Source organism: Alnus glutinosa, chromosome 6, assembly GCF_958979055.1.
Source record: "Alnus glutinosa chromosome 6, dhAlnGlut1.1, whole genome shotgun sequence".
Taxonomy (NCBI): domain Eukaryota; kingdom Viridiplantae; phylum Streptophyta; class Magnoliopsida; order Fagales; family Betulaceae; genus Alnus; species Alnus glutinosa.
Window position 1 is genome coordinate 24078013 of NC_084891.1, and position 27150 is coordinate 24105162.

The 27150-nt window shown below is 37.4% G+C and overlaps 1 protein-coding gene across 1 annotated transcript; it reads left to right on the forward strand.

The window, feature by feature from the left end:
* Positions 1-329: 329 nt before the first annotated feature.
* On the forward strand, positions 330-27150 carry LOC133871644 (uncharacterized). Its single transcript, XM_062309073.1, has 19 exons — positions 330-708; positions 3631-4373; positions 5787-6054; positions 6175-7534; positions 8756-8976; positions 9074-9737; positions 9839-9920; positions 10045-10092; positions 10900-11097; positions 11351-11361; positions 12740-13326; positions 13859-14018; positions 14133-14194; positions 14869-14963; positions 15809-15922; positions 16965-17030; positions 17476-17573; positions 20606-21024; positions 25678-27150. Exons 1-19 carry the CDS (start codon positions 399-401, stop codon positions 26898-26900), a joined length of 6729 nt encoding a protein of 2242 aa, XP_062165057.1. The 5' UTR covers positions 330-398; the 3' UTR covers positions 26901-27150.

Consider the following 27150-nt stretch of genomic DNA (forward strand, 5'->3'; position numbering starts at 1 on the left):
TTAAAAGACCAAAATTAAAAAATTAAAGAAAAACGAAAAACAAATTAAGAAAAAAAAAATTAAAAAAGAACGTTTTTTTTTAAAAAAAAATAAAAAATAAAAACCCGGTTTTTTATTTTTTGTATAACTTTTATTATTTTAGTTTTTTTTAATAATTTTTTAGTTTTTTTAATAATTTTATGAAATGTATTTTTGTTATTAGAAGTGATATTAACATTTTTTAATAATGTTAATAAAAAAAATATATATTTCTCATATGTGTAAATGGCATAAGTTAATCTTATGAATAGGTCGTACGAAATTTTATCCAAATCAATTTATAAGAAATTTCTGGCTATATCTTCCTATACTGCGCTTGAACTCTCTCTCTCTCGATCTTTCAAATTCTCTCTGTGGCCATGGCCTCGGTGGAGCAGCCTCCGAAGAAACGTAGGCTGTACGAGACCCTATCAGAAACTCCTGATCCATCACCGTCGGAGGCACCGCCACAACAGACCCTAGACGAGCAACAGCAGATCGCCGTAGCTCCACCGCCAACACCACCGCCGCTGTCTCAGGATGAAATTCTGATCAGGCGGAGGAACAAAGAGGAGATTCGAAGCGTTTATGAATGCTATAAGCGAATTAGGATTTGCCTCTCGCGGAAAGACGCTGCTTCCATGCCTGACATCGAGCAGACTTATCTCTCTCTCATTACCGCTTCCAGAGGTTAGGGTTTTACCCTCTTGCTTCCCCTATTTATTGTTGTGAATTTGGTTGCAAGATATTGTTACTTCAAATGAGTGAAGCTTCAAATTCGCCATTGGAGCTTGTTTTGGTGGAAGAAATGTTGAGTATCAATTATGCTCCTTTTGGTTGCCGAGAAACTAAATAAAAGGAAAGAGAATAAAAATTAGATGGGATGAAGCTTAATTGAGGCAGCCTTTGTTGTTCTCGCATTACTGTTAGTAAATATACTGGTGGTGAGCATATTATTTTGACTTAATTTGCATTTTGTTTTTTCTTTTGTTTTCCCATTTCCAAAGCAACAAAGCCGAGGGTTAATATATAATTCATTTTTGATAAATCCTTGTATAATATTAGGGAGCTTTTCTGTTGAAACTTTCATGATTAGGATTCTGTTGATGTGCGGGTAACCCCTTCGGCTCCTGACCTCTTTAATTCCTAAATTACTTTGCTACGGAACTCTATTATTTGTTGGGAAATGAATAATTGGATGATTGCACATTGTGCTTTGCATACTATAAGAAGTTGGACGAGACCCTCTTTCAATAAGATTAAGTTCTTTTTTTTTTTTTTTTTTGGTAGAGAACCCAAAGAATTACAAATATACATGTAAAGAACCCTGAGGGTCCAAAAATGTGGAAGAAAAACCGCCTTCAACAGACATCACTTATACAATAAGCCTCCTGAGAGGCAGTTCTACTCCTTCAAAAGTCCTATTTGGAATAACTCAGGGTAAAGGATCTTAAGCGGCTCATTTGCATACCACGCATTATGCCAAAATTGGACCTACCCCACATTTCCAATTCAAACTTTGTAAATTTTGCGAACTCCTTGCAGCCTCCTCTAATACGTTTCCATAACTGTACCATGGGTAGCCATAATAATAGCCGACATCCACGGTCCCTGTTCTTGCCCATAGTTAACTCCACTAGGCAACTCCAAAGATGACCTCTCTCAGCTGTATAATGCCACAAGCTCTTAACCAACAACATATAATTAAATGTACTTAGTTTCCTAATTCCAAACCTTCCTGCTTTAATAGGGAAGCTAACATCTAGAATTTGGCTTGTTGATGGTGCCTGCTTCTCTTTTGGGAAGATGGTGGTGGTCTAGAATTTATTTTTTAGAATTTTAACTTCCGTTGTAGTACCTCTACACATGAGCCTTATTTTATCAGTTGCAGACATGCTCATGAGTTTCATGCTTGAACACAGATGTGGCAAAGCCAATAATCAAGACTTTAATTATTTAAAATGAAACTTATTTGTGTATCTGCATTTTACTTGTTTATATGCATAAGAATCACATATTGCACAATTATACTGACAAGTAATTATATATATATATAGGGAAAGTACATTACCTCCCTCTAACTACCAACAAATTCGCAATGCTCCCCAATCTTTCAATTTTTGCAATGTCTCCTCCAATCTACCATTGGGGCTGCAATGTCCCCCCTTCCACACCCAAAATGACGAAAATAACTATGGTAAAATAATTAGAAAAAAAAAAGAAGAAAAAATCTTCTTCTTCTTCTTCTTTATTTATTTATTTATTTATTTTTATTTTTTATCAGGAGTATTTTTGTCATTTTGGGTGGCAAAATGGGGACATTACAACCTCAATGGTAGAATGGGGGGACATTGCAAATTTGTTGGTAGTTAGTGGGGGGTAAATATAGTTTCCCCTATATAAAAAGGATAGCATCCTCAAAGTTTTGCGCTCTTTTTAGTTCAATGATGGTGGTTTTTATTGTGAGGGTTCAAAAGAGTTTTGGGTACAAGTAGATGCAAGTGTTATGTCCTCAGTTTTCTGAGATGCCAAATTTTCAATAGGGAAGTGTCCTGCAAAATCATAGTCTTTAATACTTTCTGAAACTCAGGGTTTTGGCCTCAGGCGTTGGACAATAGAAGCTGGCTATCATTTATAATCCGAAACATTATTTGGAGAAGTGCTAGAGTCCGTTGTTACGAATATGAACTAGCATCAATGTCTTTGGTTCAATTGGACAAGAAACAAAAATCGTGTATAAAAAAAGCCCCTAGTCTCCTGAGTTGTTAAGAACCTCTAAATAATATTGTAACTTAACTATTTTTGTCAAAGGGCATTATTTACTTCCCACCTTGGTTTGCAGCTATAATCTTGGGCCCTCCTTTGCTCAAAGCCCATTTCACCTGCTGTCTCTACTAGCTATGTTGACTTTTTTGTGTACTTGTAGATTATCTTGCATAAATTTGCATCAAATTATATCAAATGAGTTGCGTGGTAATTGGTGCTAGATTGCCTATATCATCTATCAGCATTAATATGCTTACATCATGGCCCCGTTTGGTAAACATTGTGGGAGATTTTTTTTTTTTTTTGAATTGTAATGAAATGTGATTGATGTGATATAAAGTAGAAATAAGTTTGAATTTTTTTATGGGAAAGTGAAAAACTTTTGTTTTGTTGTGGGTTTTTTTTTTATTTAAATCGTAATAAAAAATGATTGATGTGATATAAAAAGTGAAAAAAGTTAGAATGTTTTGAAGTAGATTTTTTTGAGAAAAGTGAAAAAAAAAAAAAAAAAGGGAGGGGAGGAGAGGGGGGTTTGCCAAACGGGGCCCACATGTCTATCATCCTGTCAAGCTGTTAGTGGGAGAATAGACTACTGAACCCACTTGGGTTGAATAAAATAAATATTAGGCATTGTTTTATGAAAATGATTCTTCCTTCAGCCAAATCAACCTAAGTAATCTCTGAGCTTGCACTAGAGGTTTTGATATATCAATATATATCTACCATGTCTGCAAACCCCAAACCCCCCCCCCCCCCCACCCAAAAAAAAAAGAAAAGAAAAGAAACCAATAAAAAAAGAAGAGGAAAAAAAACTGACTACTTTTATGTTTATTGCTAGCTTTGCAGGTTGTACAAGTGTACAACGTATAGTGGCTGATCTCATTCCTCGATATGCGTCACATTGTCCAACTGCTCTTGAAGCTGCAGCAAAAGTTGTTATCAACATGCATAACTGGTGCTTGGCAGTGATAAATAGAGGAGAGGATTCTGATGGGGTTGCATTTCAAACTGCTAAAACCTGTATCCTTGGTCTAGTAGATATCTGTTGCACTGCTTCTTCAGAGGCACCAACATCATCTGTCATCCGAGGCATTTGCTCTGCAGTTTTTCAGAATGTGCTTACCTTCTTCATATCCTCTCTTGAGGGAAAGGATATCTTTCAGATTGTTGATAAGGAAATTTTGAAGATGCAAGATTCTGCTGACATCTTTGCTAAGCTAAAGCAAAAGTTTTCAGATGAAGATGTATCTTCATTAATAAAACTATCCAAGTTCCGTGTTCTAAGTTTACTACAGATTTTCTTTTGTTGCCCTAAAAACTTGCTTGCTGCCTCTTTTGAGCCCCTCAACTCCAGTGTATCAGAGGCAGTTAACAAAGAGGGCCAGTATTTTCTGAGTCAGGTGACAAGCAGGCTTGTCGGAGATGTGGCTCCTGTATCGGATAAAACTAGTGATGAATCTAAATCATGCATAGGTTCTTTTGACAAAAGCACCAGAGGCAGCGAGTATAGTTGTCAGGAGCTAGTATCAGATGTCAACCATGTTTCAGGATATGCATCACCTGTTCCAAAGAACTGCTTGTTGGCTATGGTAATTCTTATTTCTTGTTTTATGCGAAAAATATTTTTGGCTGCTAGATTAGGGCTTTATTTTCGTTATGTACCTTACATTTCTTTGCGCTATCGCACCTCAAATGCCATTACTTCCTTTTCTTTTTTAAAAAAAGCTAAGTGCAAATAATAGGTCCTACTGGGAGTCTTAAATGCCTCACTTACAGCCAGCCGACATTTACTACCTAAATCTTTGATTATACACATAAACATATGTACATTAGTATTCTGGTAGAAGTTTTTTATTTTTCTCAGCAAAGGAAAATAACGGTGAAACCCCAAGGGGTTGGTTCAAGTGGTAAGAACCTTGGTCTTAGAGTCATTTCCATCAGGTCTAAGGTTTGAATACCCTTGGGTGCAAACAATTCCTTGGGGTCAGCCCACCGGCGAAACCGGAGTACTACCTGATCCGTATGGAAATAGCGCTTTGCACGGGTCCGAGGTTTACCCTACAGGGGTGGGTATACGAAGTGGCCATGCCTTGGAGGGGTTCCTCGTCATAACAATAAAATAAAATAATAGTGAATCTAAACTAATTGCTACAGGTAAAGACAACTGTTTTGCTATATGTAGCACTTTAGATTTCTCTCTCTCTCTCTCTGTCTTCTCTTAAGTGTCAGTTTGATGGCTTCATTAAAGCTTTATTTGTTGGTTCATTGCATGTGTTCCTTTCTCTTTCTGATTTTTTCATATAGTGATTTTCATAGAAAGACACGGCTTGATACATCCTTCATGTGAGTTGTGATTCATATGTGAGTTTGTACGACTTCAAGAGAATGTGTATTTGTATCTATAATGGATGGTAAATCCTATGGAAAAATGAATTTGCTGCACCTTAAGCTAGGCATAATTGATCTTCAATTCCATATTTACCTGAAAGAGGAAGTATGTTTGCTTGGACAAATGTATTAATATGGAATTGCTCATGACTACAATTTTTTTTTTTTGAATTTGTTTGTATCTTTTATTTGATAAGATGTCTCATATATTGTTTACATATTTCTAATGTGCATAAATTATATGTACTTCTAAGGTATTTTCTTTTACTAAATCTGATTGGTTTCTGAAAATTAGTTGGCTTCTTGTTGTTGCAATTGACAAGATGATGATTTTGCCCCTATGTCCACTAGTATGTTATCATTAACTTATTTCTTTTTCTTCTTCTTTTCTGAGGGAAAAACTCATTGACCTTGCTTTGGTGCATATCATATATTTCTTGGTTTTGCAGTACGGTTGATTGAATAGGAGAAAAACACAGTTTATTTCAAATTGTGGTTGAAAATAAGACAATTTAAATAATTTTCGGAGTTTCTGTTGACTTTGTAGTATGCATGTTCCATTGTAATTATGCTCCTGAATGATAATGCCTTTCACTGGGGCTCCTTTTATGCAGGTTCTGGTAAAAGACCGATCGTTGCTGAGATGGATTTTCGCAAAGTACAAGAAGTTAACTAATTCATCATTTTCTAATACTATTTCAGAAATTACATCTGCTATGGAAGGAATCATTCAATCATTTAAAGAAGTAATGTCTATAGAAGACAGTCTGGTAGATTGTGATGAGGATGATCCTGATCCATCAAAGTATATTAATCAGCAATATATTGTGCCTAGGATCTCTAATCAACATGAACACTCCAGTGATCTATCTGGAAAAAAAGGTACACTAAATGTCCATGATTGGCAATGCGTTGATATCTTTGCTGATAAAGCTTCAGATAAATATTTCAAACCTTTCACCTCAATAATTCCTTTTTGATCTGATCGCCACTCAAATTCAGGTTCTGCTCATGATATTGGAGGCCCGAGGTCCATGGATTCTGAGTCTGGTGAGCATGGAGATTTGTCGCATGGCAGGTCTTCCAGGGACATATTTTCACCTGCCAGAAGAACACCATTAGACTTCAGGAGTAATTCATTTGATGGGAGAAGTAATTTTTTTCAAGTTGAGAAGAATCAGGTTTCAAATATGGATTTCAGTTTACCTACTATGAGGTCCTCCAGTGGAGGCATACATAATGCTTTGGCATCTCCTAAACATCGCTTGGCAACACCATGTACTTCCACGTCAACTCAAATTGTTTGGTACTCTGACGGCGACCCTGCAGCTATGGATATTGTCTCTGCTTCTAAAGAGCTCTGGGTGGGTTTTTCAGGACCTGATACATCTGAAGCTCATATACGGTTTCAGTTTGAGAGGTTTGGTCCTATAGAACAATTTGTTTTCTTTCCAATCAAAGGATTTGCCTTGGTTGAGTATAGAAACATCATTGATGCCATAAAGGCTCGGGAGTATACGCGGCGGCATTATCCATGGCATATAAAGTTCGTGGATGTAGGATTGGGAACTAGGGGTGCTATGAATGGTGTTGCGGTTGGTTCTAGTTTGCATGTTTATGTAGGAAATATTTCTAGCCAATGGGCCAAGGATGAGATTCTGCATGAATCAAGGAAAGTGCTTTATAATAAGGGTCCTTACATGGTTACTGAGCTTAGTAGTGAAGGTGCATTACTAATGGAATTTGAATCTCCTGAAGAAGCTGCCTCTGTGATGGCCCATCTCAGACAGCATCGTAAGGAAAGATGTAATTATCGGGTGCCTCTAAATGTGGGGCCAGCTAACATTGCAGTTCCTCTTGTAGATGGTCCAAGATCTGCGTCTATCCATGTTGACATCAGAAGCAATAATCTTGGAAACATGTCTGGCAGTAGTATTGGATCACCTCATACTCGAACCATACCGGGGAGCCCTGCTGACAGCTGTAGGACGAGGATGTCTCACTTATCTTCCTTACTTTCATCGCTACGTACAAAATATAATATCAATCAAACCTCAAGCTATTTTGACAATTATATATCTGGAAACAGCCGTACTACTATGATGAGAGAAGAAGATAAAGTGCCATCAAGTACTCTCTGGATTAATCTTCCAAATACTAGCTCCCCATTCCTCACAGATGATGACCTAATGGGCATTTGTAGTCTTGCTGTCGGCAATGTAGGGTCTGTGATCAGGCTGACACAAGCAAATATGCAGATGGGGTGTGGTTGGTTTGTTGAATGCAGCAGTGTAGATGCGGCAATAACAGTTTTGAAGAATCTCCGTGGTTGTCCTGGAGTGTTCTTTCAGATAGAATTCAGGTTTGGAGTCACTGTGCAGTTCTTTCATTTTAATCTTTTAGTACTGAATCATTATTGCAGAATTAAGTAGAATACTTTTTTATTGTTTTTCCTTATCCTTTATTAGCATGTGCCTTTGTTTTGTCATATAAGTTAGTGATGCATGTCCATAGTTCCTTTCACTTATGGCCAACGAGCTTTAAGCTTAAATGGTACTTCCTCCACTTTTTTGGAAGGTGAGAGATTGTGGCTTCAAGAACACCGGGTGTGTAACTTACCAATCAAAAAACTATATTAATCTAAGGAATAATTACATTAAATCCTTTGTGTGGAAGTAGATGTTTATGTCCTCTGTATTGTCAGTTTTCATTCTCGTAAACTGTGGACTATTCTGGGGATTAGCTGCCCAGGTGGTCATGCTGTCATAGATGCTTATGGGTTGAAAGATGGCAACATTATAATCTAAAAACTAATTTTTGGGCAAGAACCAAGGAGCTTTAACAAATCTGGTCTCTTGACACTGAATGATATATATATATATATATATATATATATATATATATATATATATATATATATATATATATATATATATATATATATATATATATATTTTTTTTTTTCTTCTAATTCCTGATTCTGTGCAGCCAATGAGACCTAGCCGGAATGGCAACTTCTCCCCCCATAAAAATGGGATGAGGGATGGGGTTGTGGGTTCAAGATCCACTGAGTGCACGGGTAACATACTAAATTTAAACAAAAAACCAAAATCCTGAGTATGTTCAGTTACAATTGGAATCTGTTGTTTCCTGTTGATCCTCCTTAGGCTTTAATATTAAATGGAAGTTGTATCTTGCTTTCCTTTGTTCTAATATGTTTTGCACCCCAACGTTTCAGTTGGTATGTTTGTTTCAATGCTGTTTTTCTTTGCTATTTTCCCCTTTTAAATTTATCCTGTTCCCTGCCTTAGCTAACCGAGGTAAGTGCTGAAGTATGCCTAAGAGTTCAAATATTTATTGAATTTTGCGTTGGGAATACATTCTTCTTATATTTCCCTTGATTATTTCTGTCTTGCTCAGAAACTTGATGGTTTTGTAAGCAATGCATGGTATGTAGATCTGCTAGGAGTTATTGTTTGAACTTCTGGAATTATGCTTATGTTTCCTGTTACATCCCTTTTAGTTCTTCAATGAGATGACAATACTTTCATTAAGCCCTAGTAAATTTTCCTCCTTTGAACAGTCAACCAGGGAAGCACCATCCTTTCTCAATCAAACATGAGAGCAGCTCTATGGAACTTGTATCCCCCAGAATAAAACCCGATAATCATGCAAACACAGCACAGGGTGGGTATTCGTTTCAGTCAAAATGGGCAGTTTCTAGCTGTGTAGAGATGTCTGAAGTTGGGGTGAGAAAAGTCGATGGTTATGAGAATAACATGGTGCTGGATCCTTCTCAAGGAGGTGATATTTTATTGATAGATTTTTTAAAAATAGTCGGTCTTTCTCATTTTTACCCCCATATTACTGAAGGATTCTTTGTGGAATGGTTTTATTTTAGGTGGTCATGTTGTTTCTGGTTCTGCTGAACAAATGTGGATGTATAAGAAACCTGAAATCGAGCTACATTCTGCTCCAGTGAACATTCCATGTATACCCTTAGCAACACAGGGACCTCCTATTCCACCACCACAGCAAATTCAGTCATCTCCATTTATGCGACCTGTTTACCTACCTCCAAACAGTTCCTGGGATGCACGGGGTCTAAGTCATCATATGCCTTTGAACCCAGTCTCTCCAGGTGTAATGCCTAATAATTTTCACAGTAATGCTGTTGCAGCTCCTTTTGTACCTGCTTCTGTGACTCCACTTGCGCAGATACAAGGAACTCCAATGCAGCATTTTGACCAAATGTTTTCCTTGCCTGTCGTACCACCACCTTTATCGTCCCTGCCACCTCCTCAGCCTGAATTGCCACCTCCATTGCCTCCATCTCCACCTCCTTTGCCTCAGTCACAGCCACCTTCAGTCCCTCCTCCACCCAGTTCTCCCCCTCCACTTCCACCTGTCGCAGAACCGTCCAATATGGAAAGTTCTGAACAGGGTCCACAATATCAGTGGCAAGGTACATTGTGTAAAAGTGGGGTTCATTACTGCACAGTTTATTCACATAGATTGGACTCCGATTTTTGCAAATATTCAAACCCCATTTCTGAGCCAGCTGAGTAAGGACTTCATTTCCCATTATCTACTTGTTGATTGGATGAATTTGTTTGAACCGTGACTAATTTATAATAATAGTTTTTCTTGCTAATGCTTGGCGCAGATGGCCTGCTAAATTAGACATGACCAAACGCACAGATTTCCGGCATGTGAAATCAACATTTACTAGTACCCCGCCACATAAAGTGAGTCTTTGAATATTCAAAACTTCGGGAATCCTGTCGAGTAAACTGTTGTGCACATTTGATTTCGTTAATTTCTTTTTATAATTTAAGTTTTAATTTATTTTGGCTTTGACATGTGATGCAGAGGGAGGTATGTCAGCTGATCCCATCTTCTGCAGGCGACCATAAAGGCGTAAGTTATCTGATTATTTATCTTGGTTCTGTGGTTCTTTGATGAAAGTAATTGGACCTTGAAGCCAGCGACTCTCTCTCTGTCTAGTGGTTAATTAAATCATGTCTATGGAGACTCGGTTGTAATTGTTACTTTGGTCAAATTAATTTAGACTGCGTGAATCACCCAAAGAGCAACCAAATGTGACAATAAAAGCTCTTGCCAAATATGATGCTCAGATTATGATAGGCTGCCAATGTCTTAAGCATTAGTCCAAGGGTTCGATTCTTGGGAGTGGCCACTTCATGCAGAAATGCTGAAGGTAGGAGTAGACCATATCCAAATCTCCCCAGCCATGGCCGACTCATCAGCTATATCATATGTCAATCGATGATTGGCTGTCACATGGATCCACGTGTGCATCTAATGGTTTCCTTTGAAAGGTTGAAGATAGGAACCATTTTGGACAAATAGCTTACCCTGGGGATCTTTTAAGATATTTTTGATACCCGAGGACCAAAATTAGGTAACAGTCAACATATAGAATTTCTGATCTGTCCTCTTAAAACTTTAAATCAGAGTCCTAATTGTACTTTTGCAACTCCTAGTTTCATAATTGGCCTTCCTAAATTTACTGTCTATTTAGCTAGGAGAGATCGGTTATATTGCATTCATTCACCAAGCACTCAGTCAGCTACTTAGCTTTGCTCAGTGTCCTGATCTAATGTGTTGTTAAGTATGAAGCATAATGGAAACCCAGATTCTGTAATACGAGTTAGATAGATGTAGGTGCAAAAACTTTTTAGTTTTAAAAATGTTGTTCTGCAGTTTCAGGATTTCATATCATACTTGAAGCAGAGGGAATGTGCAGGAGTAATCAAGATTCCAGCTGTGAAGTCCATATGGGCAAGGCTTCTCTTCATACTCCCCTACTCGCATGATATATGTTCCATGCTCTCGATAGCTCCTAATCCGTCTGATTGCCTCATTGCTTTGGTTTTGCCCAAGGAAACAAACTTGGAATGGGCATAACATTCATAGTTTGACTGGGTGGAAGCTTAGAGCAGAGCTGTTCATCTCCAAAGATTATGATGTCTTCAACACTTTCAGAATGGAGTTCTGACTTAGGAAAGCAAGTCATATGTGCATATAGAATTTGACTAGAAGCTTATGAAATTCAGTTATTCACTTCAATCTCCTGCTGTGATCTGTATTGAGCTTTTATGAGTGTTCAATTTTGTGTTGACGCCATTTTTTTTACTGTTATTTTTGTGTACAGATTGTGGTGAGGTAAATCAGGTATTTTATCAAACATAAAAAAGTATTTCACTTATCATTTTTTTTTTTTTGCCGGACCTGGCACATCCAAGGAAGCGTCTCCTAGGATTGGCCTCCGTTCAGGTAGTTCTCAACGGGGCTCGAAGTCTACGGCCTTGTTTGTCCATGAACAATACATTACAGTACTGTTCATGTACTTTTTTTTTTTCTCTTTTTTTTTTTTTTTTTTATATTTTTCACTACTAATCAACATCAAAACATTCTCACTTTTTTCACTTTTTTATATCACATCAATAATTTTTTATTACTATTTAAATAAAAAAAATTCACTACAATACAAAACTTTTTCACTTTTTATATCACATCATCACTTTTTACTAATGTCAAAAATTAACAACCCACTATCCTGTTCTGTTCTGTAATGTCACTTGCCAAACAAGCCCATTTGCATTGCCCTGCATCCATTTCCTTCTAACCAACGATATTGGAGAAGATGCCTGTGACGGTGATTGCATGGTTGAACAATGAACATAAAACGTAAACGAAATATAGAGAAAAATTCATCTACATTTTTCGACTTTCCGTTGGAGATACACTCTCTTCTCTTTCTCCTTTCATCCAACATTATTTTCTTTATGTTCATCATTCGACTCAAACTAAAGACAATAAGATTCTTCATTCAAATGTCTCATTTTTTCACTAAACACACGTTTGAGGCTTATGTGTCAAGCAGGGGTGGAGCCTGCATTTGGAATTTGGAGGGGCCAAATTGAAAAAAAAAAAAATTTGAGGGGTAAAACTAAAAAAAAAAAAAAAAAATTAGGAATAAAATTTTATTTTATTGTTTTTGGTGGGGAGAGGTAGGCCTCCCAAGCCCCTTGGTAGCTCCGCCCCTGATGTCAAGGGTGATAAATGGGATCGATTTTAAAAGTGGATGTTCGCATAAAAAGTGCTTTGTCACTACATACGTGGCAATTTGATGATTTGGCATGACGAACGTTTCAAATATGGTTAGAAATTTCATAGAATGGTCAAATTTAAATTTGTGATAAATTCATGGAAGGAGGCACATGACTAGGATTTATCTTAAGTTTATTTTTAGAAACATTGCACCATTAGTCTTTGTGGTTGACTTAAATTACAAATCACTCCATATAGTATACAAAATAATTATAAGGTTCTTGTGGTAGACGAAAATTACAAATTACTTCCTAAAGTCGTTTTCCATCCACAAGCTCAACAGAAACCGTAATTTGCTATGTCAGTCCAATAAAAACGCGACATGTGTCGGTCTTAATAAAAAAATATAAATATATTTAAAAATTAAAAACTTCAAATTTTTTTTTTTTTTTTTTTTTTTTAAAAAAAAAAAGAAAAAAGAAAAAAGAAGGAGGTTTGGGGTGGCTCGCAAAACAAAGAATCAAAATTTTGGTCATCACACGGTCTCCTTTTTCCATATTCACCGGCTTCAGCATTCCCTTCGCGCCTTTCCCGGCTCACTCCGTCCCTCTCTCTCGACTGAATTTGATCGGGCAAAAATGTCGAATCGTTACAGTAGCAACAGGCAAGAGGGAAACAAGGAGGGTTTCGGCAAAACCCAGAAGAAATTCGTACCCAAAAATCAGAGCTCAAGCACAAAAGAACCGAATCCAAACCCAAACCCCAACTCCAATCCCACACTCTCAACTTCTCTGAGACAATCGCTTTCGAATCAATCGGATGGCGCCACGGCGAGCTCCAGCGCCGGGGCGCCGACGACGAGCAGGGTTCGGATGGGGGAGAACGGAGAGTGGGTATCCGGCAGAGCTCAGGGTGGCAATTTCGTAAATTACTTGCCCCAAGACGAGGCGGTGGCGGCTGGGCTCGGCGCCAACGAAGGTGGATTGGACCCCGTGGAGTCTCAGAGAGTCGTGGATCTTTTGAACAGAGAGTTGTCTCGGTTGCTCAAATTGAGCCCTAGGAACTTCTGGACAGAAGGTAGCGCTTATTGTCATTGCGTTTTTTGAAGTTTCAGAAAATTTTGCATTCTATCAACTTTGTGTTTGTATGTTTCGTTTGTTTTTATTTGTACAATATTTGTTTCTTGATGTATAGTTGATGAAATGGTGCGTGTTTGAATTAAAATTGATACTAATATTGGCATTGATGCAAGTGCTACTTCTCAAGTTGGTGCAATCGATCATGGTTGGGTGTTTTGATTTGTACTGAAAATCCTAATGGGGCTATGAGTCATTTTATTAATTGGTTGTTATTTACGTTCTACTCGATAGTTGTTTTGCATTTGGAGTTGATTGCTTTTAAAAGGAGGGTATTATCTGCCTTCGTTTGGTAACAGTTACTGCAATCGCATTACCATATTGAATATTTAAGTGTTGTGGCTCCATGCTCTGGAAGAGATTATGTTGTTTCACCTAGAAATATGTTTGGGTCTCAATAATCAGTATGAAGGTCTTGTTTGTTATCTTGTTGGGTAAATCTCACTGTTTTTTTCCCTCCCTATTTTTCTCAGTGGCTAGGGACACTTCCTTGCATGAATTTCTTGATAGCTTCCTACAGTTTAGGAGCAGATGGCATGATTTCCCCCATCATGGAGCCAAGGGAATAGTTGCAGGGGTCATTGTTGGAGAGCTCGAGTTAAGCCGCCGTGTCTTTATGGTATTGTATCGAATGTAAGTTTCAATTTTTAAGTGGTCTCTTTTGGATCATTGTATATGTTTTTTGTTTGTTTGTTTCCACATTATCTGTTCTTATCATCAACTATTTGGAATTTATTTTTGTTGCAGATCTTCCAATAGAGATCCTGGTGCTCGGGCTGCTGATAGTCTTAGTCCAAAAGATCATGGAGGTGGATCTCTCTCTTATAATTTGAAATTTTTACGTCAACTGTTTTCTAGTTGACAAAGATACTGAAAAGTTAGGTGAGAGAGGGTGGGTTTAGCATACCTTTAATCATTTGGACAAGGCCTTGTTAGGTGATTCCTATGCAGTATGCTTTGTGCCCATTTTCTATAGTTTCATTGAATGATGTGATTTGGCATGTCGAGCATTGTAGTGCCGAAGAGTCCAATGGAGACACACACCTGGTTCTACTCATGAACAAGGTGCACCCAGATGCAGATCAAAACACAACCCTTTTTTTTAATCTTCTTTTTTGGTTATTATATCCCATATTTCTTTAATGTCTACGTCAATATATAAATCTATGTGCATGTAATGCTAAATACTTCTGTGAATCAGTTGGAGTTTCTCAGTATGTTGATGTCTATAAATCATTTTATCCGTATCCAGTTTTGTCGTATCATCCAAAATAACTGTGCAGTATCGTTTCTTTAATAAACTAATAATGCCAAAGCTTCAATGCTATTTCTAATTTTTTCTTGGGTATGTAATGCTATTTCTAATAACTAACATATTTCATTGAAAACATTTAAGGATGTCTAGGGTGTGATTTCTTATTTGTATTTTTCTATTTTCGATGTTGTTTTGAGATACACATTTGTTCACTAATTCTGCATGTAGTTATTTTGCAGGAAAAGAAGTTGCTGGACTTGCCTAAGTTGTTAGATATATGTGCCATTTATGGTCATGAAAATGAAGATTTGACCAGAATATTGGTAAGCATTTGACCAGAAGATTGCTCAGTATGTTGCTTTCTTATACACATGAAAACAAAGTTTTGACCAGATTTGACCAGGAAAAGTGTTATATTGCTTGCCTTTCCTTTGATACTCTATTGCATCGAACCCTTTCTTGCTTAGTATTGCCTTAAATGTTTAATGATGTTAAACAATAATAATGTCGTCAACTGCTATGTCTTTTCTGTTCCTGCTTTAAAAATAAATAAATAAATAAATATATATAGTCTTAGTTAAGACCTTTTTTTTGTGTGTGCTTATATCCAAGAATAGAGAAATTCTGAGCGATGGACCAGATCCTTAAGTTAGAGAAAGTTATACAACAAAGCCATCACGATGTGAATAACATCTGGTTGCTAATAATAGGGTTATATATGAATAAAAAGTCCATTTCTTTTTGCCAACGTAGGGTTTTTTATTGGTTGGTTGATTAAACTAAGTGTGAAAATCTCCAAAGATGATGAGTTACTGAAGAAATCTTTCTCAATGTGTTGAAATGTCCTAGGGTTGGTATAAACTCTTGCTGCCCTAAACCTGTCAACTGTTCTGACCAAAAGAAAAATCTTAACTGGGCTGGGATATATATCTGAAAAGCCTGCTGCTTTCAAATTGAATGAGTATAATTTACATTGGCTCGATTGCCCTCAACAAGGTCAGTTAAACTCTGAAGTCTTGTTTGTTCTAAACTTGTCAACTGGGCTAGACTTTATGCTTGAGAAGCCTCCAGCATCTGAGTTGACTGGAGATCTTTCAACATAATGTTTGTTAAAGAAATAAAAAAGATAATTTTTCATTCAATAGTCTGTTATAATTATGTTCTCCAGGTTGCAAATGCTTTGAAAGCCCAGCCTAGGATCCATGATAACTTAACTGCAGTGATGTCACATTTTCTGAGCATTGTCCACACGATGAATCAACGCTGCAGCTCACATTTGCAGGTATTCTTTCCAAATCAGCCAAGGTTCTAAAGTGAATTTCCCAAACTTGTTATATCTTTTGCTTAATGTTGTGTATAATTTGCTGTGGGCTGTGCTTGCAGACTTGTTGAGCTCTTGTATGTATTGCATATATATCTCATCAGTCATGAGTTACATGTTAGTTTTGTAACTTTAGAGGTTGATATGGTGTTCAGGAAATTTCTAAGCTTGTATGCCTATGAAAAGTTCAAACATATCATCAGACTTATAAAGCTCATTTGACCCATTGTTGTTTCTATTTTCTTGTAATTTTTGGGAAAAGATCATGGAAAATTTTGAAGGTTCTTTTTCAGTGAAATAGAATTTTCTTGTTTTAGATACATCATTTTTCTTTATATCCACCTGGACTTTCTTATGGTATAATGATGCAAATATTTGAGCTAAATAATAACACTATTGAAGTGGTTGAGCATCAGCATGAATAAGTCCTGCTGCATGGCGTTCTTTAATCTGAATTCTACTACTATCCCTTGTGGCACGAAAAAAATGTTAATAGTATTAATCTCACTCATACTAATTTTTTTGTAGTTATCATTTAAAAACCATGTCAGATGCCTTTATTTTTAAATTCCTCTTAGGGCTAAATTTCTTTCTGATTTTCTGGATTCTTACCTTGTAGGCTGATTAATGGTAGGAGTATTAATATATTCAATTACTTGAATTATATATCTTTTAGGATTTAGATAAGTATTTTACTACAAAAGATGCTTACTAGTTGGCTGAATAGTAGAGTCCATAGTTCCCTCCCTCTTTCTTCAATGTTATCAGTAGGTAAATGCAATATAAATTGGTAGGTCAGAATTTTAGTGTTCCATGATCAGGTTTCATACTTTTGCACAACAAATATTGTTTAAACTGCTCTAGTTATGCTAATGTAGATGGACATCTTTGTTTGCCATGATCTCTTTTCCTCGTGGGAATTCTCACTAGTGTATCTTTAAGTCAAGTGTGATAGATATCTGTGTAATTCATGATGGAAAGTTTCTGCCAAACATTACAACAGGCCCTATTTTCCTCTGGAAGCTGTGAAGACCAGGGATCCAGTCAACTTCATGCTGATTATTTAGAGGTGATTCTCGTTAATTCTATCTTTAAGGGAATGTAGCTTCTTCTTGTGAGCTGTATAATTTCCTTTAAGAGATGCTTATAAAAAATAAAAAAATAAAAAAAATCCTTGAAGAGATGCAGAATAAAACATAGCTTCAAACCATATGTATTTAACTTGTAGTTTGCTTCATGCTAGACAAAGGGGTCAAATTAACTGCCACTCAAATCTTTAATTGAAAATGTTGTCACAGCTTTATACGCTGTATAATATGTTAAAATATTTCTATGAAACAAGGTTTAGCTGCTCATTTAGTAAAGTAAGTGGATGGAAAATATACTTTTCTTGTCACAGATTGATTTCCAATGCAGCAAGTAGAGCCTTAGATTTATCCATTTCTTTCTACTTTTTGTGACAAAAGGGCAGGTGCATGATTATATGCTACTCAATTATTTTCTTTGCTTGATAGGTGATGGACTTCATAAATGATGCAATTGTATCCATGGATGCTTTTGTAACTGCATACAAACCAGCGGCTGTATATTTCTCTTGCCCTGTTGAGTTAAGGTACATTTTTACTACTAGAATTGTTAATATATATTTTTTTAAGTGTGTGAAAGATCATGAATATTTTATATCATAGACCTATGGTTTTTGTGTGGGGTTGGTTTGAGTTTTCCCAATGCAAAGTGTTGATGGAGTCAACAATTAGTTAGAGGAAAGGAAAAACTGTGATTGTCTCCTCACTTGGTCTTGTATGGCAATGCATCTGATGGTGAAACCTTTTGAATGAGGGAAGTACAACTATTTATTTGGTTGATTATGTGAAGAAAAGTGATTCTAAAATCCTTCATTCTTTCATCTATTAGTACACTAGTATTTATAGGAGTAAATATAATGTTCTAGATTTAGGACAACTCAATGGGACACCTCTTACTATGACACCTTATAGGAAGACCTAACCACCTTTTAGATGGGGAACCTCATCACTCTAATACTCGTACTAAAAGTTGGAGCATATATATCATATATGCTGTAACGACGCAAGGAAAGCGCTAGGCATATTTGTGCTATCATTCTAAAGGATTAGTCAAGTTGCAATTGAAGTTTCCTAAAATCATTTATAAAGCCCAGTCTCAACTAGTAAGGAACCAGTGTAGGATTTAGCACCCATGAGTGTTTTTATAAACCACCTAATCTTTTCAATGTGGGATTGGGGTGTGATATAAATCCAGCTTGGAACAAATCAATTCCATCTTTTTTTTTTTGTAAGTAAACAAAGTTTTATTGAAAGCGTAAGGCGCCCCTAAGTACACTGGAAGTATACACAAGGAAACGCCTAAGAAGGCAAAGAAAAACGAACAAGAAAATCAGAATAATTAATCGACAAGAGTGACAAAAAGGCCACGGTCCAAAGATACAGCATATGAAGAAACGAGGCAACAATATCCTCCAAGGAATTCTCCATGTCTTCGAAACACCTAAGACTTTGTAAATATATCCACAAGTCCTAGTGTTCTTAGTTTTCATGATTTTTCTTATTCTTTTTTCTCCTTCTAGTTAAGTGTTTTTCTTGTATACTTTATGTGTACCTGGGTAGCGCTTTTCGCTTTTTATGATATTTCGATTACTTATCAAAGCATATATATATACACAAGTTGGTTCCCAAATTTCACAAATGATGTAAAATATATCTCCATTCTGAATCTTTTCTCGGATGAAGTGACAGTTAACCTCAATATGCTTAGTCCTTTCTTGAAACATAGGATTAGAGGCAATATGCAAGGCAGCTTTGTTATCACAAAATATTAGCATAGGAGTAGGAGTTGGAAAACCAATTTCTTGGAGGAAGTGTTGTTAGTTGTAAGCATGTTAATTCACTTGTTGTGTGAGCCATTGCTCTGTACTCTGTTTGTGTGTTGGATCTTGCTACCACAATCTATTTTTTACTTTTCCCATGAGACCATCTTACCCCCTAAGAACGTATTCATTTTCAGAACTTCATTCTATAGCTTGTAACAAAGACACCTTTGTGTCAGACCACTTGGATCTCTTCCGTTCTCTTATCCAATGGAATCTGAGGTTCATTAGGGCTGCCTAGAATTGGGAACTAGAATCTCTTAACTCCTTTCCCAATCTATTATACTTCTCGAAAACTCATCCGAGAGAAGTGGATAGAATGTTGTGGACCCCAAAGCAGCCACAGTTTCACAGTGAAGAGCTATTATAAAACGTTACGGACAAGTGAGCATTGTTCGTTCCCTTGGAAAAGTATTTGGAAGGTTAAGGCTCCTCCTCGCATTGCTTTCTTCTTATGGACAACAACAAAGGGTGGAATCCTTACAGTTGATAACCTTAGAAGGCGGGGTTTCTCTCTAGCTAACTGGTGTTGCATGAGAAGACTAAATCACCTTCTCATCCATTGTGAGTACAATAGTGATCTCTGGCACTTGGTTCTTAACTTATTCGAGGTTTCTTGGGTGATTCCTAGTAATATCCTAGAGGTATTTGGCTGTTCCTGTGTATATTTTGGTGTACTTAGGGACGCCTTACGCTTATATATAAAGTTTTCTTACTTATTAAAAAAAAAAAAAAAAAATCCTAGAGGTAATCTAGAAAGTTATTCCTGCTTTCTTAATGTGGAGCATTTGGAAAGAAAGGTGTTGGGGCCTCTTTGAGGAGGACTACGAGTCCAACGTGTTTTCTCAAAAATCTTCTGTTCTTTGATCTCATTTGGAATGAACATTGCTAGAAATTCCAAGGGCGGAGACATCCCAAAGTGGCAATCTGGAAAGTTATTCCTACTTTCTTAATGTCGAACATTTGGAGAGAAAGGAGTTGGCGCCTCTTTGAGGACGTCCAACGTGCTTTCTCAAAAATCTTCTTTTCTTTGATCTCTTTTGGATTGGGCTGTTGTACATGTTCTTAACTTTTCCTTAGTGGATTTGGTAGATTTGATTAATTTCTCTAATTACCTATAAAAAAAAGAAGAAGATTGTAGAAGCCTATAGCGTGTTTGGCTCTCGTGTACTTTTCGTGTACGAGGACTTTGCCCTTTTCTTTCAATAAACTTATGGGAAATGCTAGAATTACAGCAAGTGCACTACAAGTGCACAACTCCAAGGTGCATTGGGGGGGACCCACATGGGCCCCACCCCAATGCACCTTGGAGTTGTGCACTTGTAGTGCATGTATTACTTCCCTAAACTTATTATTCATCAAAAAACAGCATGACACCTCATAGAGACACCTAACCACCTTCTAGAAGGGGATACCTCATCATTCTAACAGATTATATGGTAGCTTCTTCCTTGAATGATAGTGCTGTTAATATAGTACCAAAAAAAGAAAAAGACTATGCTGTTAGTGGTTTTAATATCAAGGGTAATAGCTACACTTTCTTTATATATATACATATATTTTTTTTTCCTCCGTTCCTTGCTAATCTCCTTGAGTGATCTGTTTTCTGGTCATAGTTTCTACATTGAGGAGAATGGTTCCAAGAAAGTTGTACTTATCTTGAAAAAAGAAAAGATAAAAGAAAGAAAGAAAGAGAAAGCTCTGTTTCCTTCTAATACAAAGTTTATCTGTTCATGCAGTTCTGGGAATGAGGAATTGCTAAACACCCTTGTGAGATTGCATGATTCATTGCTACCATCTCTACAACGGGGATTCAGAATCATCCTTAAAGCAAGGGAAGATGGAATGATATCTGACATTGCTATAAGCTTGAAGATGTTATCATTGAGAATAGTCAAGTTCGGTTGGAATTTATTGGAAATTTGCCATCTAAGTGAAGAAGTGTTTGAAGATAGCTTCCCCATTCCTCCTGCCACAAAGATGTTTCCAGCCAATGTGGAGGATCCTGTCATAAGAGCAGATATTATAGTTCAGACTTTTAGGGAAATAAATGGGGTTTCCCTACAATTTCAGGAGAATGAACACCAGGAAACATTTCTTCAAAATGTTGAGAAGGTTCACAATGCAATGAGCAAACTTGAGAGTTTACAAAATACTGGTTAGTGCTTTTTATACTTGCAAAGTTTATTTTGGATCAATACATGATTTTAGTCCTTAAATATGTGTCAGATACTAATTTAATTTATGAAGTCTCGATTAGTCTAGTTTAATACCTGAAGTTTTAAATATGCCTCAATGTTACTATCCCTATCAAATGATAGTTTCTGATGTGACAGACACTTTTTGTACATATGTCCTTGTATTGTTGACGTGATATATCTTGGTTTCACAAAATTAGAATACATGTAGACATGTGAGTCTAATATATGGATATAAGAAATTGTAAAATAAATAGAAAACAGTGGTCCCTAATGTGCATGTCAGGTGTCTCCCTCTGTTTTGATTTTATAAGACAAGCATAAAGTCCAACATGCCATGTCAGCATGTGGCCCAAAATGCCCCCCCCCCCCCCCCCCCTTTTTTTCGTTAAGGCGCAACTCAAGTACACATGAAGTATGCAAGAAAAATATGTAGCCAATTTGAGAAAGAAAATTAGGCATATTAATATAGTCTAAAGCAGTTGTCTAGTGGTAGAGCGTTGAAGAAGAAATAATTTAATTCCGCCACAATCCGCTCGCGGTCATCAAAACTTCTATTGTTTCTCTCTCTCCAAAGACATCACATTAGGCAAGAGGAAACCATCTTCCACACTGTTGCACCCTGAAGATTGCCAGTCTGCCACCCGTCCCTCTCCAACAAGCGAAAAGGTCTTACTACTCTTTTTGGGACAACCCAAGATATCCCAATGCGGCTGAAAAAGCATTCCATAAGGCCATGGCAATCTCACAATGTAAAAGAAGATGATCCAAACACAAATCAACTACTAAGACACACTGCTTACTAAGGTTATCTATTGTGAGGATTTTCTCAAGGGCATCTAACCAAGCGAAAAATGCAACTCTTGGACCTTATTTCACCAAATACTCTTCCAAGGGAAAGGATTGCACTCATGGTGAATAAGGATATTATAGAACGATCTAATGTCAAACGATCCTATCTTGCAAGGGGCCTAGCAAAGCTTATCTTCACCTCCACATCTCAATCTAACAGAGTATAGCAAATTGAAAAATGAAGCAAAGACATCCACGTTCCAATTGTGAGACGTTTTGATAAATCTTACATTCCACCGATAAGAGTCATTAGACAACTCCAAGTGATCTGCCATTGAAGCATCCTTAACGCAAGCAAAATTGAACATATCCAGGAAAGCTTCCTTAAGTGTTTGATCCCCACACCATATGTCATGCCAGAATCTAATCTTGAAGCCATTACCTACTACATATTTGACATGACTAGAGAACACCCCCCAGTCCCTCCTAATATTTTTTTCATAATCCCACCCTATACGTACCATGGACCTCATTAGAACACCACCCACCCCAAGAGCTTTCATATTTAAATTCCTTTTACGACCCTCCATAAGGCTTCTTTCTCATCCAAATAGTGTCATAGCCACTTTCCTGAAACAACACGATTGAACAAAAGCAAGTTTCACACCCCCAACCCTCACTCAGAGGTTGGTGAACAAACCTTGGACTAACTTACCATGTGAAATTTGAACTCTTCATCAAGCCCACTCCATAAGAAATCATGTTGTAACTTTTTTAAACAATTGGCAATACTAACAGGGAGGGGAAAGAGAGACATGAAGTAAGCAAGCAAATTGGAAATGGTGCTCTTGATCAAGGTAAGCCTACCACCTTCAAACAAATAAATCATCTTCCAACAAGCCAAATGGCGCTCAATCTTCTCAATTATACCATCCCAAATAGATTTGGCCTTAAAAGAAGCTCTCAATGGAAGACCAACATATTTCAAAGGCAAAGAAGAAACCCCGCTGCCCATAATACTAGCTAGATCATCAAGATTATTGACATTACCCATGGGAACCAATTTTGACTTAGCCAGATTAATTTTCAACTTGGATACAGCTTTGAAGCATAAGAACAAGGCAAATAGATAGCGGAGGTGATTTGGGCTTGCCCCACAAAATATCAAGGTATCATCTACAAATAGAAGGTTAGATGATGTTAAGCACACCGGCATTCCTAGACCCCACAAAAGAAGCCTGAAAGGAAACTCCCAATAACAGCAGCAATCATTTTACTTAAAGCTTCCTTAACAATGATAAACAACAAAGGAGACAAAGGATCTTCCTGTCTTAGACTAGGGGAACTACCAAAGAAGCCGGATGGAGAGCCATTTACCAAAAGCATCAAAGAGATACAATGCGCTATCAAAGTACGCCATTTCTCCCCAGAACTGCACCTCAACAAATATTACAAGAAACCCCAATTGACATAATCATAAGCATTCTCAATATCCAATTCGCAGAGCACACCTGGCTCACCAGATTTGATCCTACTATTCAAGCATTCGTTAGCTATAAGAATGGAACCTAGGATCTTCCTACCCCTGACAAACTCATTCTGGGGCTTTGAGATAACTTTCTCTACAACCACTCTTAACCTGTTAGCCAGAACTTCGGCAATAATCTTGTAAACATCACTAATAGGGCGAAAATCTTTAACATCGATAGCCTCAAGTTTTTTTTCCGGAATGAAAGCAATGAACATGGTATTAAGGCTTCTCTCAAACTTGCTTCTGGCATGAAACTCATGGAATACACTCATAATGTCTTCTTTAAGCACATCCCAACAAGCTTGGAAGATGCCATAGTAAACCATCAGGGCCTAGCGTCTTATCCCCGTTCATACCATTTAGCACTTCACGGGCCTCACTCTCCTCAAATGGTCTTTCTAACCAAGTGGCCTTCCTCCTCATCAGTGGAATCAAATGGAAGGCCATCCAGCTTGGATCGCCAACTAAATTGTTTGGAAAACAATCTATCATAGAAATGCACAATATGTTCCCTGATCTCAGAATGATCGAAAGTAACTGAGCCATTTGCCAACAATGATTCAATGGAGTTGTTTCTCCTATTTGAGTTAGCCACTTGATGAAAATACTTAGTGCATCTGTCACCCTCTCTCAACCATAGAGCCATCAACTCATCTCCTCCAACAAAATAGTCCTCTCCAAATCACTAATAACTATGTCCTTTCTCAACTATTCATCAACAGATAAAGGTCTCTCTTCCTCCAAACCATCAAACACTCATAATTCATCCAAGTGAAGCCTGTCTTGTCTCTTCACATTACCAAACTCCTGCTCCTACCAAAACGCTAAAATCATATTTTCACCTTTGTTTTACTAGCAGCAATGTGTACTAATTATTAATCTAGAATTACTTGGTTTAGATAACAGAGACGAACATGCTTAACTGCTGATGATAGGGCCAGACAACAAAAGTGTATGCTATGCATATAACTAAGTTTGAAACATAACTAATCTGTCATGGAACAAGGACTTACCTAAGTAAGAGTCTTGGTGATATTATGACTTTGTAAATGTGCTTTCTTTTTTTGTCATCTCCTCATCTTTTTTGTTTTATAGGATGGGACTAACTGTGATCCTGGTTTGTTTGGTTCTACATTTTCGTATGAGAATGTTCTGATGAGAAAGGGAATTATGCAGCAAACATGTATCTACAAACTTAAATTTTAACTGAAGGTACACCAACTTACTGGCACAGAAAGTGTCCAGTGGTTGCTGTATTTGTTTGTTTGACGAAAAGTGTTGGGTTTTCCTCAAATTGGATTAGCTGGCGTATTCACCAGAAAATATAACAGAATGCATGGGGGAGTGGGTATTCCAATTATTGGATGGGATGATGATTCTAGAACAGCACCTTAATGAGGGAGATAGTAGACCATGGAACCTGCTGATATGGGAGAAATTCAAATGTACTGTTCGCCTGCCTTATAAGGAGACTGACTCGTGGAAAAGGGAGCATAGACATTGTTTGAACTTTCTTGACCGACAATTTATAAATTAAGTTGCTGTGCATTGTATGGGAAGGTCCAAAATACATAAGAATTGACTTGGCTGGCTTGCATGTGGCCATTTCTGCAAGTGTATTCCAAACGAATGGGCAATATTTTTGACATGGTTGCTGGGCAAATGTTTTCAGTGCTTGATTGCAGATCATTTCTTTGCTTATTTAGAATCTGACCTTCATCAATGTTATTGCAAAATACACAACACATTTTTTTTCCTTCTTCACAAAACTATGATACTCTTTTTCTTTTCCCCTGTTTGATTCAATTCACATAATAAAATTATTGGTCTTTTATTTAGATAATTTGTAGGCAATTCATACCTTTTTTCCCGCTTTCTTTGTAACTTGTGTAAAGAACCTGCCCCATTATCAATGTTATTGCAAAATACACAACACATTTTCTTTCCTTCTTCACAAAACTATGATACTCTTTTTCTTTTCCCCTGTTTGATTCAATTCACATAATAAAATTATTGGTCTTTTATTTAGATAATTTGTAGGCAATTCATACCTTTTTTTCCGCTTTCTTTGTAACATGTGTAAAGAACCTGCCCCATTTGCCAATATCATATATACATTTGGTGTAACATTTTTGCCCCTTTTGTTTCACTCGGAATATTTTTGATGCACACATCCTGTGTATATAACAACTTTTTTCACCATACGTGCTTCATCTCTCTCATTTCTGCCAGCATTTCTTTTTTGGGCCATTTTCAAGTTTGATTGCACTCCTTGAAACAATTTTTGCAGGATGGATTTTCATGGATGAAGAACAGTTTCAGTATCTATCTGGGTTGATGCATTCTCCAAAAGCAATTATTAAGGAGCTACCCTCTTCAAGAACCCCTCTGGCGAACAACAAAGTGCAGATGGATGAAGATGCTGCAATAATGGATTCCAAAATTTGTCAGATTAAGGACCTCTTCCCTGATTATGGTAAAGGGTTTCTTTCTGCCTGTCTTGAAGTCTATAACCAGAATCCAGAAGAAGTGATTCAGAGGATTCTAGAAGGAACTCTCCATGAAGATCTGCAGTCCTTGGACACTTCACTAGATTCAATCCCAATGCCCATGTCTGCTTCAACTGTGAGCTCAAATGATAAAGGGAAAGGGAAACTAGTGGAATCTACATCACAAAAAGGGAAGATTGAATCTAGAACATTATCATCTACTAACATGGTGTCTGTGATTAAGGAGCAACCAGTTGAGGGCCCCTCATTTTCATCCTCGTCTTCTCTTGGAAGATATGTTAGGAAGTCTCGAGCTGAGTTGCCTGATTCTAATATCCTTGATACCAGAAATGAAAAGGATTCAGCAATTGCTGGTGCTTTTGTTTCACAGTATGAGTATGAAGATGAATACGATGACTCTTTTGATGACCTGGGTCTGAATGTAGGGGAGACGGGAGTGGAGCAAAATGAGATACTGGGTGATAAAATGAGCTCAAATTTGGGGAAATCTTGGGGAACACAGACTGAAAGCTCTGCTCAAAATGCTTCTAGTTCAAAATGGGGCTCCAGGAAGAAGCCCCAATTCTTTGTCAAGGATGGTAAGAACTACAGTTACAAAGTTGCAGGTTCAGTTGCAGCTGCAAATAGCAGCGAAGCATCTCTAGTGTCTCAGGCGCAACAAGAATTGATTTATGGCCTTGGACGAGGTGGCAACCTTCCTCTTGGTGCAGTGAGGAAGCTGAATGAGGCATACGAGGAACAAGATAACCAGATTGATGTTTCTCAGGGGGAAGGGAGAGGAAATGTGGGGAACCCGAGAGGCAGGGGAAGAAGGGGAGGGGGAAGACCAAGAGAGTCTCATGAGGAGCAAGATAAGCAGTCTGATGCTTCTGAGGTGGAAGTGAGGGGGGATTTGGGGAATCACAGAGGCAGGGGAAGGAGGGGAGGGGGAGGGGGTAGAAGCAATCATTACAGGAAGGACCGTGCCATGAGTAAGCACTTTGCTGGATTGACTGGCTTCTAGGTACACATAGGTTACATCATAGACTTTTTTGTTATACACTTCTAAGCAACGAAAAAGAACAGGAAAAAGAAAAATGAAAGGACATCGCTTGTATAGTGCTTCGGTTCGGTTCCTTTGCAAGTTTCCATTTGAGAAGCCACGGTCTTTATTGCCATCTGGATCAATTTACATAGGTTGAGTTTATCTTTTGAAATGTACTGCATCCCTAAGGTTTATAATTTCTATTCAGTTAATGCAGACGATTGGTTAA

Bases quoted from the DNA above. Each gene is read 5' to 3' on its own strand.
- LOC133871644 (XM_062309073.1), top strand. From the start codon at position 399: ATGGCCTCGGTGGAGCAGCCTCCGAAGAAACGTAGGCTGTACGAGACC. The intron at 709-3,630 runs GTTAGGGTTTTA...CTAGCTTTGCAG, and splicing joins TCTCATTACCGCTTCCAGAG to GTTGTACAAGTGTACAACGT. The intron at 9,738-9,838 runs GTAAGGACTTCA...TGCTTGGCGCAG, and splicing joins CCCATTTCTGAGCCAGCTGA to ATGGCCTGCTAAATTAGACA.